This window comes from Salvelinus namaycush, chromosome 24 (assembly GCF_016432855.1).
Source record: "Salvelinus namaycush isolate Seneca chromosome 24, SaNama_1.0, whole genome shotgun sequence".
In the NCBI taxonomy this organism is placed as follows: Eukaryota; Metazoa; Chordata; class Actinopteri; order Salmoniformes; family Salmonidae; genus Salvelinus; species Salvelinus namaycush.
The window spans coordinates 11993550-12006407 of NC_052330.1; the positions used below are offsets into that span (position 1 = coordinate 11993550).

General features: G+C 41.2%; 1 protein-coding gene across 1 annotated transcript in view; it reads left to right on the forward strand.

Annotated features, from left to right (window-relative positions):
• The window catches only part of LOC120019708 (mannosyl-oligosaccharide 1,2-alpha-mannosidase IA-like), a 161787-nt gene extending 151807 nt beyond the window's left edge, over positions 1-9980 (forward strand). The window contains exon 12 of the mRNA XM_038963110.1: positions 6696-9980. Coding sequence (XP_038819038.1) covers positions 6696-6828 — 133 coding nt within the window. The 3' untranslated portion in view covers positions 6829-9980. The remainder of the gene's footprint in view (positions 1-6695) is intronic.
• Positions 9981-12858: the final 2878 nt, after the last annotated feature.

Sequence of the window (12858 nt, forward strand, 5' to 3'; positions counted from 1 at the left end):
ATGACGTCAGCAGCCTGGTGGTCCAAAATAGCACAACTGGTTTATTTTAACACCAATAAACCTGTTTGTTTAAACATTTATTTAGTATCTGTTTATCTAGAAAAACAGGCAACTAAAATAAACTTTCTTAACAATGTTTTGGTTTGTTTCTAGCTTGTTAGCTAGCTAGCTAATGTTAAGTTAGCTGGCTAGCAAATGAAGACCATATCATATAGCTGACATCTTAACTTGAGCTACTTTGCATTCATTATTACAGGAAAATAAACTCACAACAAGATCCATATTTACAAGTTAATGGCAAGCTAATTACAGAATATAGCTTACGGTTGTGAGTGTGACAAAATAAAAGCAGGACATTCTACTGGAGAATTTTACAACTTGTACACTGTCTCATTGGCCTAACGTTATATCCTAATTTGACTTTGGTGCAGGTCATGTTGTCCTTCACATTACCGTCTCTGGTAAAAACACACTATATCAAATACAATCCACGTTTATTTGTCACATGCACAGGATACAGAAGGTGTAAACGGTACAGTGAAATCATTGCTTGCATAGTGGAGTATTTTGTTTAGGCATGTAGTTAGTTAAACAATGAACCATAATCCCAACTCATAACGTTACTACCCTGCATGAATCTGTAGCTAAAGCTAACCAACTAGGTTCAATGTTAGCTAGTTAGATAATATTGGGCTATAACTAGAAATGCTAATGGCTCTGAGATACGAATAATATTACACAGATTGAACACGCAACTAACTAGCTAACATACTGTTAACTAGCTAGCTAGCTAACAGTACGCTTTAACTTGCAATGAAAACAACTTTCTGACAAAATTTGAAACGTATAGTAGCTAGCTAGACTCTTACCCGTATACATGGATGAACGCTTCTCCCTCTGTCACGGATGCCATGGTTTGAAGATGCAATCCGGAGACAGCTGTTTTATACAACAGCCTTCTGTGTGTTCTCTTTTTTGACTCTCTCGGCATATTTGCAATCAAACGCTAGAATTCTCTCCATCTCCTTAGCTATCAAACTCTGCTTCAACCGGGCATTCCACTGATTTCAAAACTCTTTTTCAAAACTCGGTCCTCCAGAAAGTGTAGAGCATTAGCAACACTTTTGCAGTTCTTCGTGATATTGTTAAAAAAAGATTACCTACACATATTGAGTAGCTCATGTTATAGACAGAAGTGTGCTACATGGCAGACCAATCCAAACTCATTTCTAGGCATGTCCAGCCCACCCATTATCTCAGCCAATCATGGCTAGCGGGAAGCTCCCGGTCTTTGTCCGTGGCTAAACCAACTAGGCTCGTAATTGAACAATTTTATTCGTATTTACAAATGACATACAAGTTTGTTATTAACCTCTAACACCTCCCAAACCCGGATCCGGGATCCCCCCCATCACAAAAGCTGACTAGCATAGCCTAGCCTAAAGCCACAGGGATATCATATAATAAAATGTTCATGAAATCACAAGTCCAAGACACCAAATGAAAGATACACATCTTGTGAATAAAGCCATCATTTCTGATTTTTAAAATGTTTTACAGGGAAGACAAAATATGTAAATCTATTAGCTAACCACGTTAGCAAAAGACACCACTCCCATACTCCACCATTTTCTTACTGCATCAGTAGCTATCACAAATTCGACCAAATAAAGATATAAATAGCCACTAACCAAGAAACAACCTCATCAGATGACAGTCTGATAACATATTTATTGTATAGCATAGGTTTTGTTAGAAAAATTTGCATATTTCAGGTATAAATCATAGTTTACAATTGCAGCCCCCATCACAACTCTCACTAAAATGACTAGAATAACTACAGAGACCATCGTGTATTAGCTAATTACTCATCATAAAACATTTCTTAAAAATACACAGCGTACAGCAATTGAAAGACACAGATCTTGTGAATCAAGACAATATTTCAGATTTTCTAAGTGTTTTACAGCGAAAACACAATATATCGTTATATTAGCTTACCACAATAGCAAACCAGACAACAGCATTGATTCCAGCCAAACATAGCGATAACGTATTCACCACCAAAATAAATTAATTTTTCACTAACCTTCTCAGAATTCTTCAGATGACAGTCCTGTAACATCATATTACACAATCCATATAGGTTTTGTTCGAAAATGTGCATATTTAGCAGCACAAATCGTGGTTATACAATGTGATCAGTGGCAACAGGTCATGCATTCTGGCCGGCGCCATCTTGGAAAGGCACCTAATCTAATCAATAAATAATCGTAAACTTGACTAAAAAATACAGGTTGGACATCAAATGAAAGATGCATTAGTTATTAATGCAACCGCTGAGTTAGATTTTTAAAATTAACGTTACTAGACATACAGTGTGCGTTACAGCCAGACTAGTGCCGCAATAATGGCGGACAAATCCGTTTACATTTTTCCACATAAATACGGAATAACATCATAAATAGCTCTTACTTTTGGACGAGCTTCCATCAGAATCTTGGGCAAGTGGTCCTTTGTCCAAAAGAATCGTTGCTTGGTTGTAAAACGTCGTCTTCAACTTCGGAATTAGCAGCTAACAATAGCTATGTGGCCACAACATGCCCAAATCCTCAAAACACAATACTATGGAAATTCCGAAAATAGCAATATACTCGCATAAACTGATATAACTCGGTTTAGAATAACTTCGTTATGATGTTTCTAACACCTATATCGAATTAAATTACAGACGGATATATCTAAGGTCGATAACTGAGCGTTTCAAAATGCCATCCTGAGGTCTTGCTTTGCGTAATGACGAACGTCGAAAAGAGAGCTCCCCTCGTTCCTTGGCCTTTTATAAGCTCTGAGAACTACGTAGAAACTCCATTCCACTTCTCATTGGTTACTGACATCCAGGGGAAGGCGGGTGCAGTTCATGTCGACCCATAGGATACATACAGAGCTTTAAACTGATCTGAGAACAGAGCCTCGTTTTCAGACCTTCGCAGTTCCTGTCATGGATTTCGCTGCAGAAAGAGTTCTGTTTCACCCACAGACATAATTCAAACGGTTTTAGAAACTAGAGAGTGTTTTCTATCCAATAGTAATAATAATATGCATATTGTACGAGCAAGAATTGAGTACGAGGCAGTTTAATTTGGATACGAATTTGTGCTATGTCGAAATGGCACCCCCCTAGTGGCAAGAAGTTTTAAGGCACCTGAGAGTTCACTTGATCCAGAAGGCATTTCTAACTTTTGATGTTTTAACTTGATATATTTTTCAACAAAACTTAGAAGTGCGCCGTTTTCACATATGTTGACACTAGTATTGTGCCGGAGATAATTAAAATTTGGTTGAAAAAGTGATGGAGTTGCCCTTTAACAGTATGGATCCAAAACTTGATCGAGCAGCTGACTATTTACGTGAGACTTTAGTTCTGGGTTAACCGAGATTAGGCCATATAGAAGAGAATTGTCTATATTCAGGCAATGTTTTCCTGGTAGAGTCACACCTACATTTTGTTTCATGACACCATGACATCAAAAACCTGCTCTAGTATTTCATCACACCCTAAAAAACAAGACACGTCTCTGTGTTCGCTGACAGCTTCCTGACATTCAGTTTGTTTGAACACTTCAAAACAGATCAGAAGTAGAATGTCTTTCCCCCAATGAGCACTCACTTCACCTCTGTCTGTGCTGTGCCTGCTGGCCTCTGAGGAGAAACAACTGACGTCCTGTGTGTATTGTCTTGTCACGGCCAGCTCAGACAGGCAGGCTTCTGCTAGCACAGTGTGCAGTGTACTACAGGGACCTCAGCAGTCTTCTCCGAGATAGCAGCAGTCACACACAGAGACAGATAAGAGGAGGCAGACTGCTTTTACCGAGCCCTTATACCCTCTCTCGCTCTCTGAAACTGAAAATATCTCTCTCTCCTTGTTCACTATTGATAATAGCGCAATGCCTGGGGGGATAGACGGACCATATAATGTGGGTCCAGTGAGATAGGCTCATTGTAACGTATCTCTTACCGGCGTATAGATGGGTCTCTCTGTCTATTGTCCAGTCTAATCCTGGTCTGAGAGAGATTTAACCCCCCTCCCTCTATGGTTTCTATGGCGTATCAGTGGTGTTGTTTTGCTCCCCTTTTGTGGGAGCCTTGTCAAAGCACTCTGGTGTGAACTTATAAAGAGGTCACAGGTTCTTTGTCCCTGCTCTGTGTCCCCACACTGCTCTGCTCTGGGGGCTAGGGGCTGTAAGGACAGCCACGTCAGAATGACTGACAGATAACACCAAGCTGCACGCATGAGAGAGGGAGAGAAGGAAATGGAAAGAGAGGTAGGAAGATGGAGAGCGAGAGAGCTGGAAAGAGGTAGAGACCTGGGGGAGACAGGAAAAATATACAGGTTCAAGGTTGGGAGAGAAAGGATCCAAGAGAGGTAAGTGAGGACGTCTTGCTGTAACAGTTAACAACCACAGCAGTAAATAACTCTGTGGCACTTAGATTTTGGTGTTATTTTTCCTTTTTTTGCCCAAACCCCCAAACACCTGGGCTAATCTGCCTCTCTGACTGATGCTTATATGAAATGCTGTGTGAGTCCCGCCACCTAATAGAGCTGTTAAACTTCTCTAGCATTTCATTTAATGGTGTTGGAAAGTGCTGCAATTTTGCAAATAGGGTCTCTCCAAATGCCAGGCCTCCCCAAATGACTCGTTTACTAATGCTTGCAAAATCCATCTTTTAGGCTCTGGCTCTCCCTTTCTCCCTTCTTTCTCCCTCTCTTTCTTCCTGAATCCCCTTTCTCTCCTCCCTCTCTCCATCTCTCTTCTCCTTCTCTCCATCTCTCTTCTCCCTCTCTCCATCTCTCTCTCTCAGCCTCCTGGCCAGGGTTCTCCTGCCTTTGCGTAAGGTCAAATTAGCAGTAATGACTCAATGTAAAGCTGTATGTCTGGCTGTTTGCGTTACTTGGCTCGTCACACTAGCGACTCCTTGTGGTGGGCCGGGCGCCTGCAGGCTGACATCCGGTCGTCAGTTGAACGGTGTTTCCTCCGACACATTGGTGCGGCTGGCTTCCGGGTTAAGCGGGCGGGTGTTAAGAAGCGCGGTTTTGCGGGTCATGTTTCGGAGGATGCATGACTCGCCCTTCACCTCCCGAGCCTGTTGGGGAGTTGCAGCGATGAGACAAGATTGTAATTGGGGAGAAAAAGGGGGTAAAATACAACAACAACAAAATAAAAATACAATAAAGAACGATGCTGTGCTGCTATGACTTAATGAGTTATTTGTGTCTTACTCCACATTCCTAGTGTAGTGAAATGAGGCTTTGAGTTCTGAGAATCACTTGGGTTCTGGTGCGAGGGGAATTTGACTGTTGACCAGCAGTGTGTCATTAGTGACTGAAGTACTCAATTTTGGTTTTTATTATTTTAGTTTTTTTTTAAACAACTAATTGACTGATGTCAGTTAATTATTTGAATTCAAGTTAGTTCGTGTTTTTCTCTGAGCTCAATACGCACATTGCACAGTTTCTCTAGAGATAAATCAGATCCAGCCTGAACTGTGTGTTGTAGTAGGGAGTTGTAGTTTCTACATAGTTTATGCGCTAAACTAATTCAAATAGTGGCCTGTATTCTACATAGTTGAGCGCATAAAACGTGGTAATTAACTGCAATGGCCATAATCCATTGCGCATCTACGGAAGAGGCACAAGAATGCGCAATCATGAGGTGATATCGAGAGCAGCTGTTGCTTCGCGGTATCTCTACCTGAACATACATGATCTAAGTGATTGATAGTTGGTATTCAGCGGTCATAAAAGTATGCCTTATTTACTTTGAATAACTACTAAAATAGTGACTTTTGTCAGACAGCACAGGCAGCAGCTCTGTAGAGATGAGATGATGACTTGGAATAAAAACATAGTCACCAAATAAAACAAATGTAATATACACAACATCTGAAATATTTTATTAAAGTGAATAAATGATGTGATAAGCAGTAATGGGCTGTCATCACCATCATGGGATTTTTATTAGCTGTTTTATTCTGTGTTACAGCATTCAACCCACATGATTTTTAATAATGGAACCGAAACCGAACAGATCTCAAAAAAAGCACTAATCGTTCAGACTACTCTGCTTCTCACTCTGGAAATGGAGTGGCGCCCGCAAGGTTACCGTGGCTATGCAGGGCGTGGCGTCATCCAACCCCTGTCCGTTTTATAGTCTGTAAATTTTAACGAGTGTCACATCTGCACCTGATTAAGGACTTTTAGGGTATAGGCCCACCTGCACTCCAACCGCTGCTGCTGGGCTCAACTTTTTTGATTTGCGACTTCACGCCGAGCGCAATAGCTTTTGGCAGGCGGCAGGAAACATAAATTGTTTCAAGTCTTGTCATTTTAATTTATTTATCATTCTACATTGTTGGCTTGGCTCACCCCAAGCTTGGCAGGAAAAATATTGGCATGGGAGAGTTGCTGAACGGTTTGTTCCCTGAGTTGGTTTTGGGATTTGTTTCAGTGAGACCGTTCCACTGTTTTCTCTGACATTCTCAGACATCTAGTGGATGTTCTCTCAGACTGATGCACTCATGGACATCAACTAGGAGTGGAGGTTGTTGATGTAAATATCTGGGTTCTCTTAAGGCCTCGTGTTGATCAGAAATTAGTGTTTGAACTAAATTGAGTCTCGCTCTCCTTCCCTCAGATATCTGTTCCTGCTGTTCTCTGATGACGACCATCTTCCCTTTGAGCACTGGGTGTTCAACACAGAGGCCCACCCCCTCCCTGTCATCAAGAAGGAGATGACAGACACAGACAAGCCCAACCAGCTGGAGTAGAGTGGACCACCCCCTGACCTGACCCCACCCATCTCGGAACTCCTCTAACCCCTCCCTCTCTGAGCAGTGGGCGGAGCTGTCTATTTTACTCCTCCCCCACTGTGGGTGGAGCTCACCCAGGCAGGCCACTCCCCTGGTAGACTGGACTCGCTCCTGTTTTTGAGTCCATGATCAGACCAGATGGAACCGGACCGGGCTGCCTGCCTCTCCTGACCCAGACTGCCCTCTACTGGGGACTGGGAACCACCACTCAGAACCACCTCGTCCATGAGTGCTTGTCTTGTCATCGTGTAGAGATAACAATCAGTCTGCATGCTGCCCTCCCGTCCCAGTGCTGTAGAGGCTGTAGGATTTACCCTCCTCTGTGAGGAGAACAGGACACTACTGCGCTGTAAGATTCACCATCACTCAGAAAAAGCCATACTGATTTGAATACAGCTTTATCATTTTCTTTCTGTCCATGTATTTTGGGTATGTGATTGTGGGTGTGACTGAAAACAGATTTTATGTCAATCAACATATTATCGGATTTGGGTTGTTCTTATGGTAAATATGATTTTAGTCGCACTTAAACAATGGACCATTTAGGTGGATTTCTGTTAAAGACCCAGAGCTTGATTCTCACCTGCTCTATAGCTGAAATCCAGTCAAAATAGTGCCTTTCAGTCTGAAATAGTCTATCGAATAAGCAGTTCAGGCAAATTGCAAGGCTTTTATTTATACAGGTAGTCTGGTAGTTATCAGACAGTCCAGGTGGCATTGGCTGAAGGTTTTATCACCTTTACCACACTGCCATCTAGTTTTGGACAACCAGTACTACAACAGTTCAGTCCTCCAGTCATTTGAGTGTAGCAGGTAGGTTTATAAAGGGGATGAAGTCACGGGGGAAAAGACCTGCACTGAGGACAACCTCTCAGTTAATGAAGTGGACACATTTACAGTTTAGCTTGGTCCCTTCTTCCTGAAATATGAAACGTGTGGGGAAAGTAGAGTTCATCCCTTCTATCAACATGTCATCAATTCATTCAGCCTAGTCAGTTTGTCAGAGCTCACTTTATTTCCCAACCCCCAACATGTTCCTTTGTTCTTAAATTGACAAAGTTGATGTGTGTGTTTAGTTTTTTCTTTATTAGAGGTGGTAAAGACAATGAATTCCATGTGATGTAAAATAGTTGCTATGCTGATAATTTATTCCGTAGTACATTGGAAGGAAGGTTTGGGATCAGGCCCCTAGGTGGCACTGTGGAGAGCGAGGGCACTGTGTTGTGGATTATTTGGGAGTTGGAGACCAGGGCAGAGTCAGACCAAGAACTTGGTAGTGAATCATATGGAACGAATGCATCGTATGAATGAATGTACCATCAAATGTGATGTTTAAGATTATTTTTCCTTTGTTGTTCTTAATTTGTTGATTTGTTTGTTGATTCCTTTCTTCTGGAAAGCACAAAATGCTGAAGGAATGTGTCGTGGTACCCATCAGAAGAATCTGTTAGTCAGTTCAGGAGAATAAGAGGAGGCACAAGAGGAGTTGTTTAGGTGTGTTGACGTGCAATGAGAAGGTTCTCTGTTCACTACACTGGATGAAATCCACTCACATATGAACATGTAAACATGCTGAATACTGTGTAGAGAAAAGAGGACAAATAGATTGAAATGGTCACATATCATACATAGACATTCACACTACACACACTCATGACCATGGAAGTTTATGGACACTCAGACATGGCCGTTCAGTTGACCGCAGGATCAATCTGACCTCCCTCCGTTGTCTCATCATAATGAGAGTTAGAGAGAAGAGTGTGTTTGTATGAAACCTTAGTCAAAAGGTTCTGTTCTTCTGCAGTGTACTTTTACAGACAGGGGGCGCTGATGTTCCTAAAATGGCTCCGCATGCATCTTATTGGGAAATAGATGGGGTATGATCAAGAGGCCTTCATCTTTTTTGAAGTAATATTCTGACCCTAGAAAATAGACCAGAGGTTTAAGAAGCCTCACTGATATCAGCCACCTGCTGGAGCTACACTCCTCCAGACTTCCAGAAACGCCAGCAGGGCAATCTCTGCTTTCTCTACTGTTCTTTATAAAGGCAAAGTCAAAGTAATCCCTGTTTACCTTACTGGAGGAAGCAATATTAATGAGGGAAACTGTGATGTCCATATACGTTGAGATCCCCCTCCACCTAGTTAATTATGGCAGCCATTCAGGCTCAAGGGAAGAGAGTATCACTCACTATACACTGTAGATATGACACTGCTCCATTCACCGTCTCTGAGAGCCTAAAAGGCGCTGCGTAGTCAATTCGGCTTCTGCATTGGCCGTGCAGCATTTACAGTGATACAGCCTCTGCAGAAGTTAGGGCATTCATACTTTGTGAGCTTTGCATAGCAGTGCAGAGCTGTTGCCAAGGAAGTGAGTTTGTGTTTATACAGAACCTCCCGCCTTCACCTACCGTCAACCAATCATGTCAATGCGGAGCTATACAGAGCCTTCAGCATTGTTACAAAATTTGAGCGGCTCACAGCGATGCGGTACGAAGCTCAATTTGGCCTCTGAGTGCCTCCAGAGGCTTCGCAATTGCGTCACACCATCCATACGGCGCCTCAGACCACGTTGTCAGATCAAGCATAAATTGTCTCTAAGTGTCTCCTGACTGTTGCAGCTTTCGGGAGCAGAAGGGATGACTCGTAGGAATACTGAAAAACGTAAAAGTCGCTGTAAAATGAAAACATGACGCATTTATTTTCCTCTTTCTTTCATTATGCAGACTAGAAGACGTGCTGTTCATTTCCAATTGACTTTGTGGTTGAATATTGTGTTGACGATCTCTCGCATTACAATGCCTTTTATTTGTGAATCTCTTGTTAATGGTTTCGTGAAATAACCTCAGAAATGTAAACTGTACAATATTGCTGATAATCATTCCATTGCACATAGTTTAATAGTTTATTTGGGTTAATATGTTATTTTAATTTTGTGGGAAATTGTTATGTTGGTTTTTGTTTCTTTCTTATTAAAATGTAAATATTCCATTCTACATATATATAAATCTTACGAACGTATGGATGAAATTATGTTAATGAGCAGCAAAAATTTTCATAAACTATATTTGTTACACTTCTATTGTGAATAAAACAATCTTTTAATAGATAGCCTTTTTGGTGTTTTCATTCTAAAATGTAATCTTGACATCAATGATTAGTCCTCCAATGGGTCAAATGTGTCTGATAATCAGAGGCTGTACAGGGCTCTCACCACTATGTTTTATCAGCGCTGTAAGAGAGAGGATACCAAACCACTTCCAAGTGAAGCTGTATGTATAGCTATTATCCACTAGGTGGCAGAAGACTATCAAAACATTGTTTGTGATGTATTGCTACTCTTTCAACTCTGCTTTCTTTGTCTTGACCTTCAGACATGCTTATTGCATGTAGTTGTATGCGTCGTTAATCAATCAAATGTATTTATAATGCCCTTTTTACATCTGCAGTCGTCACAAAGTGTTAATACAGAAACCCAGCCTAAAACCACAAATCAATCAATCAATCAAATGTATTTATAAAGCCCTTTTTATGTCAGCCGATGTTACAAAGTGCTATACAGAAACCCAGCCTAAAACCCCAAACAGCAAGCAATGTAAATGTAGAAGCACGGTGGCTAGGAAAAACTCCCTAGAAAGGCAGAAACCAGGCTCTGAGGGGTTGGCCAGTCCTCTTCTGGCTGTGCCGAATGGAGATTACAACAGTACATGGCCAAGATGTTCAAACGTTCATAGATGACCAGCAGGGTCAAGCAATGCAGCTGTAGAAGCACAGTGGCTAGGAAAAACCTAAAGAGGAATCAGTCTCTGAGGCATTTCATGAGCTGAAATAAAAGATCCCAGAAAAAGCTTGTTTCTCTCAAATTTTGGGCACACGTTTTTTTACATCCCTGTTAATGAGCATTTCTCCTTTGCCAAGATAATCCATCCACCTGACAGGCATATCAAGAAGCTGATTAAACAGCATGATCATTACACAGGTGCACCTTGTGTTTGGGACAATAAAAGGCCACACAATTCTGTCACACAATACAAGGCCACAGATGTCTCAAGTTTTGAGGGAGTGTGCAATTGGCATGATGACAGCAGGGATGTCCAACAGAGCTGTTGCCAGAGAATTTAATGTTAATTTCTATACCATAAGCTGCCTTTTAGAGAATTTGGCAATGCCTCAACCGCAGACCACGTGTAACCGTGCCATCCCAGGCCCTCCACATCCGGCTTCTTCACCTGTGGGATCGTCTGAGACCAGCCACCCGGACAGCTGATGAAACTGAGGAGTATTTCTGTCTGTAATAAAGCCCTTTTGTGGGGCAAAACTCATTCTGATTGGCTAGGCCTGGCTCCCAAGTGGGTGGGCCCCTGACCAGTCATGTGAAATACATAGATTAGGGCCTAATGAATTTATTTCAATTGACTGATTTCTTTATATGAACTGTAACTCGGTAACATTTTTGAAATTGTTTCATGTTGCGTTTATATTTTGGTTCAGTATATATATCCCTTAATGCTTATGGTGTGCAATTATGCAATGGAAATGCAACTTGTTCAGTGAATTATAGATAGTGGTTTTATTGACAGATTAGAGATGTATGCTATTTCTAAGATGTCTCCTATAGCCACTTGATGAATTTAAGTCCATCTAAAGCTAGGTATTGTACTGTACAGTATACAGAAGCTGAAAGTGTGAACTACAGTTGTTAACTAAGAACACAGGGTGGCAGCACAACCCAGCAATACACACTAATAAGGATGAAGGATTTTGTCTGTTGCCAGTTAACTACTATATAATATTAATAGACATAGAGGCAGTAATGCACAGGCCTCTAATAAGACAGTGACACTTACTTTTCACAGGTATCCCTGAAAAGAGTTATCTTCTTCCTGTATTCTTTCTCCTTATATTATCTTCCTCACTCATCCATAGTCACAGCTTCCCAGGGAGATGCATGCATGCAGGGCCGGCCCTAGCTATTTGGCGGCCCTAAGCGAGATTTGGAAATTTTGCACATTTTTCCATGGGGATGACAGAAAGATTTGAAGTTTCAAAGCAAGCTTTCAAAACAATATTCCTGCAATTCGAAACATTTTGCCAAGTCTTATGCCATGTTAAAGGAGAAGTTTTATTTTTTACAACCAAATCTCTATTTTTGATGTAAATTAAATGTTATAGAAGGGTCCAGACACCTTTTTTGCCAACCTTAATTCGTAGCGTTATATTTCATTTTGTTAAGACTCGAGCGCTACCTCTCGGTCCATTCTACAGGTAACTGCCAAAATAAAGGAAACACTTGAGCAAATGCTAGGTTAAAAAATACAAGGTTAAGACAACGTAATAAAAAAAAAATTATGGGACCAGCGCCATTGATAACTACTAGCGCTGTTGCTAACTAGCAATACTGGTCCCATGAATTGCAAAGAGTTATGGGGATATTAGAAACACATTGTTTTAACCTTTTAATCTTCAACCTAGAGTCCTAGTTGTTAGCTAGCTGGCTAGATATTTGCTGTCTTTTTTCTGGCATTAGCTTAAAATGCCATTTTTTTCACCAACCTTATGATCTGCTTCAGGCTACTAGGCACTTCTACCTAGGCAGTTTAGCTACAACACTAGAGCTGGTACCATGGTTGATTCAGAGCGGTAGAACCTCAGCATTATTATGATACCATTGTCTTAGCCTTCCCATCTTCAACCTAGAGTAAATTAGTGACTGTCACTAACTAGGGTTGAATGGCGGGAATCCAGTTACAGAGATTTACTGGGATTTACCTCCAAAAACCACTCCCTTTTCCCTTTTACCGGTAAATTATAATACATTATTTATATGAACAGCATGGCGTGAAATGGACCTGTTCAATTCTTTGCGATGCCTAAATATGGTTTCTCTATGGCTTCTGCCTGATGAATCAACGCTCAGGGTGGGGATAGACAGCCCATCTCAGTATAGAGCGCAGTTCACAATACATGTAGACCTACAATATCATCTCAT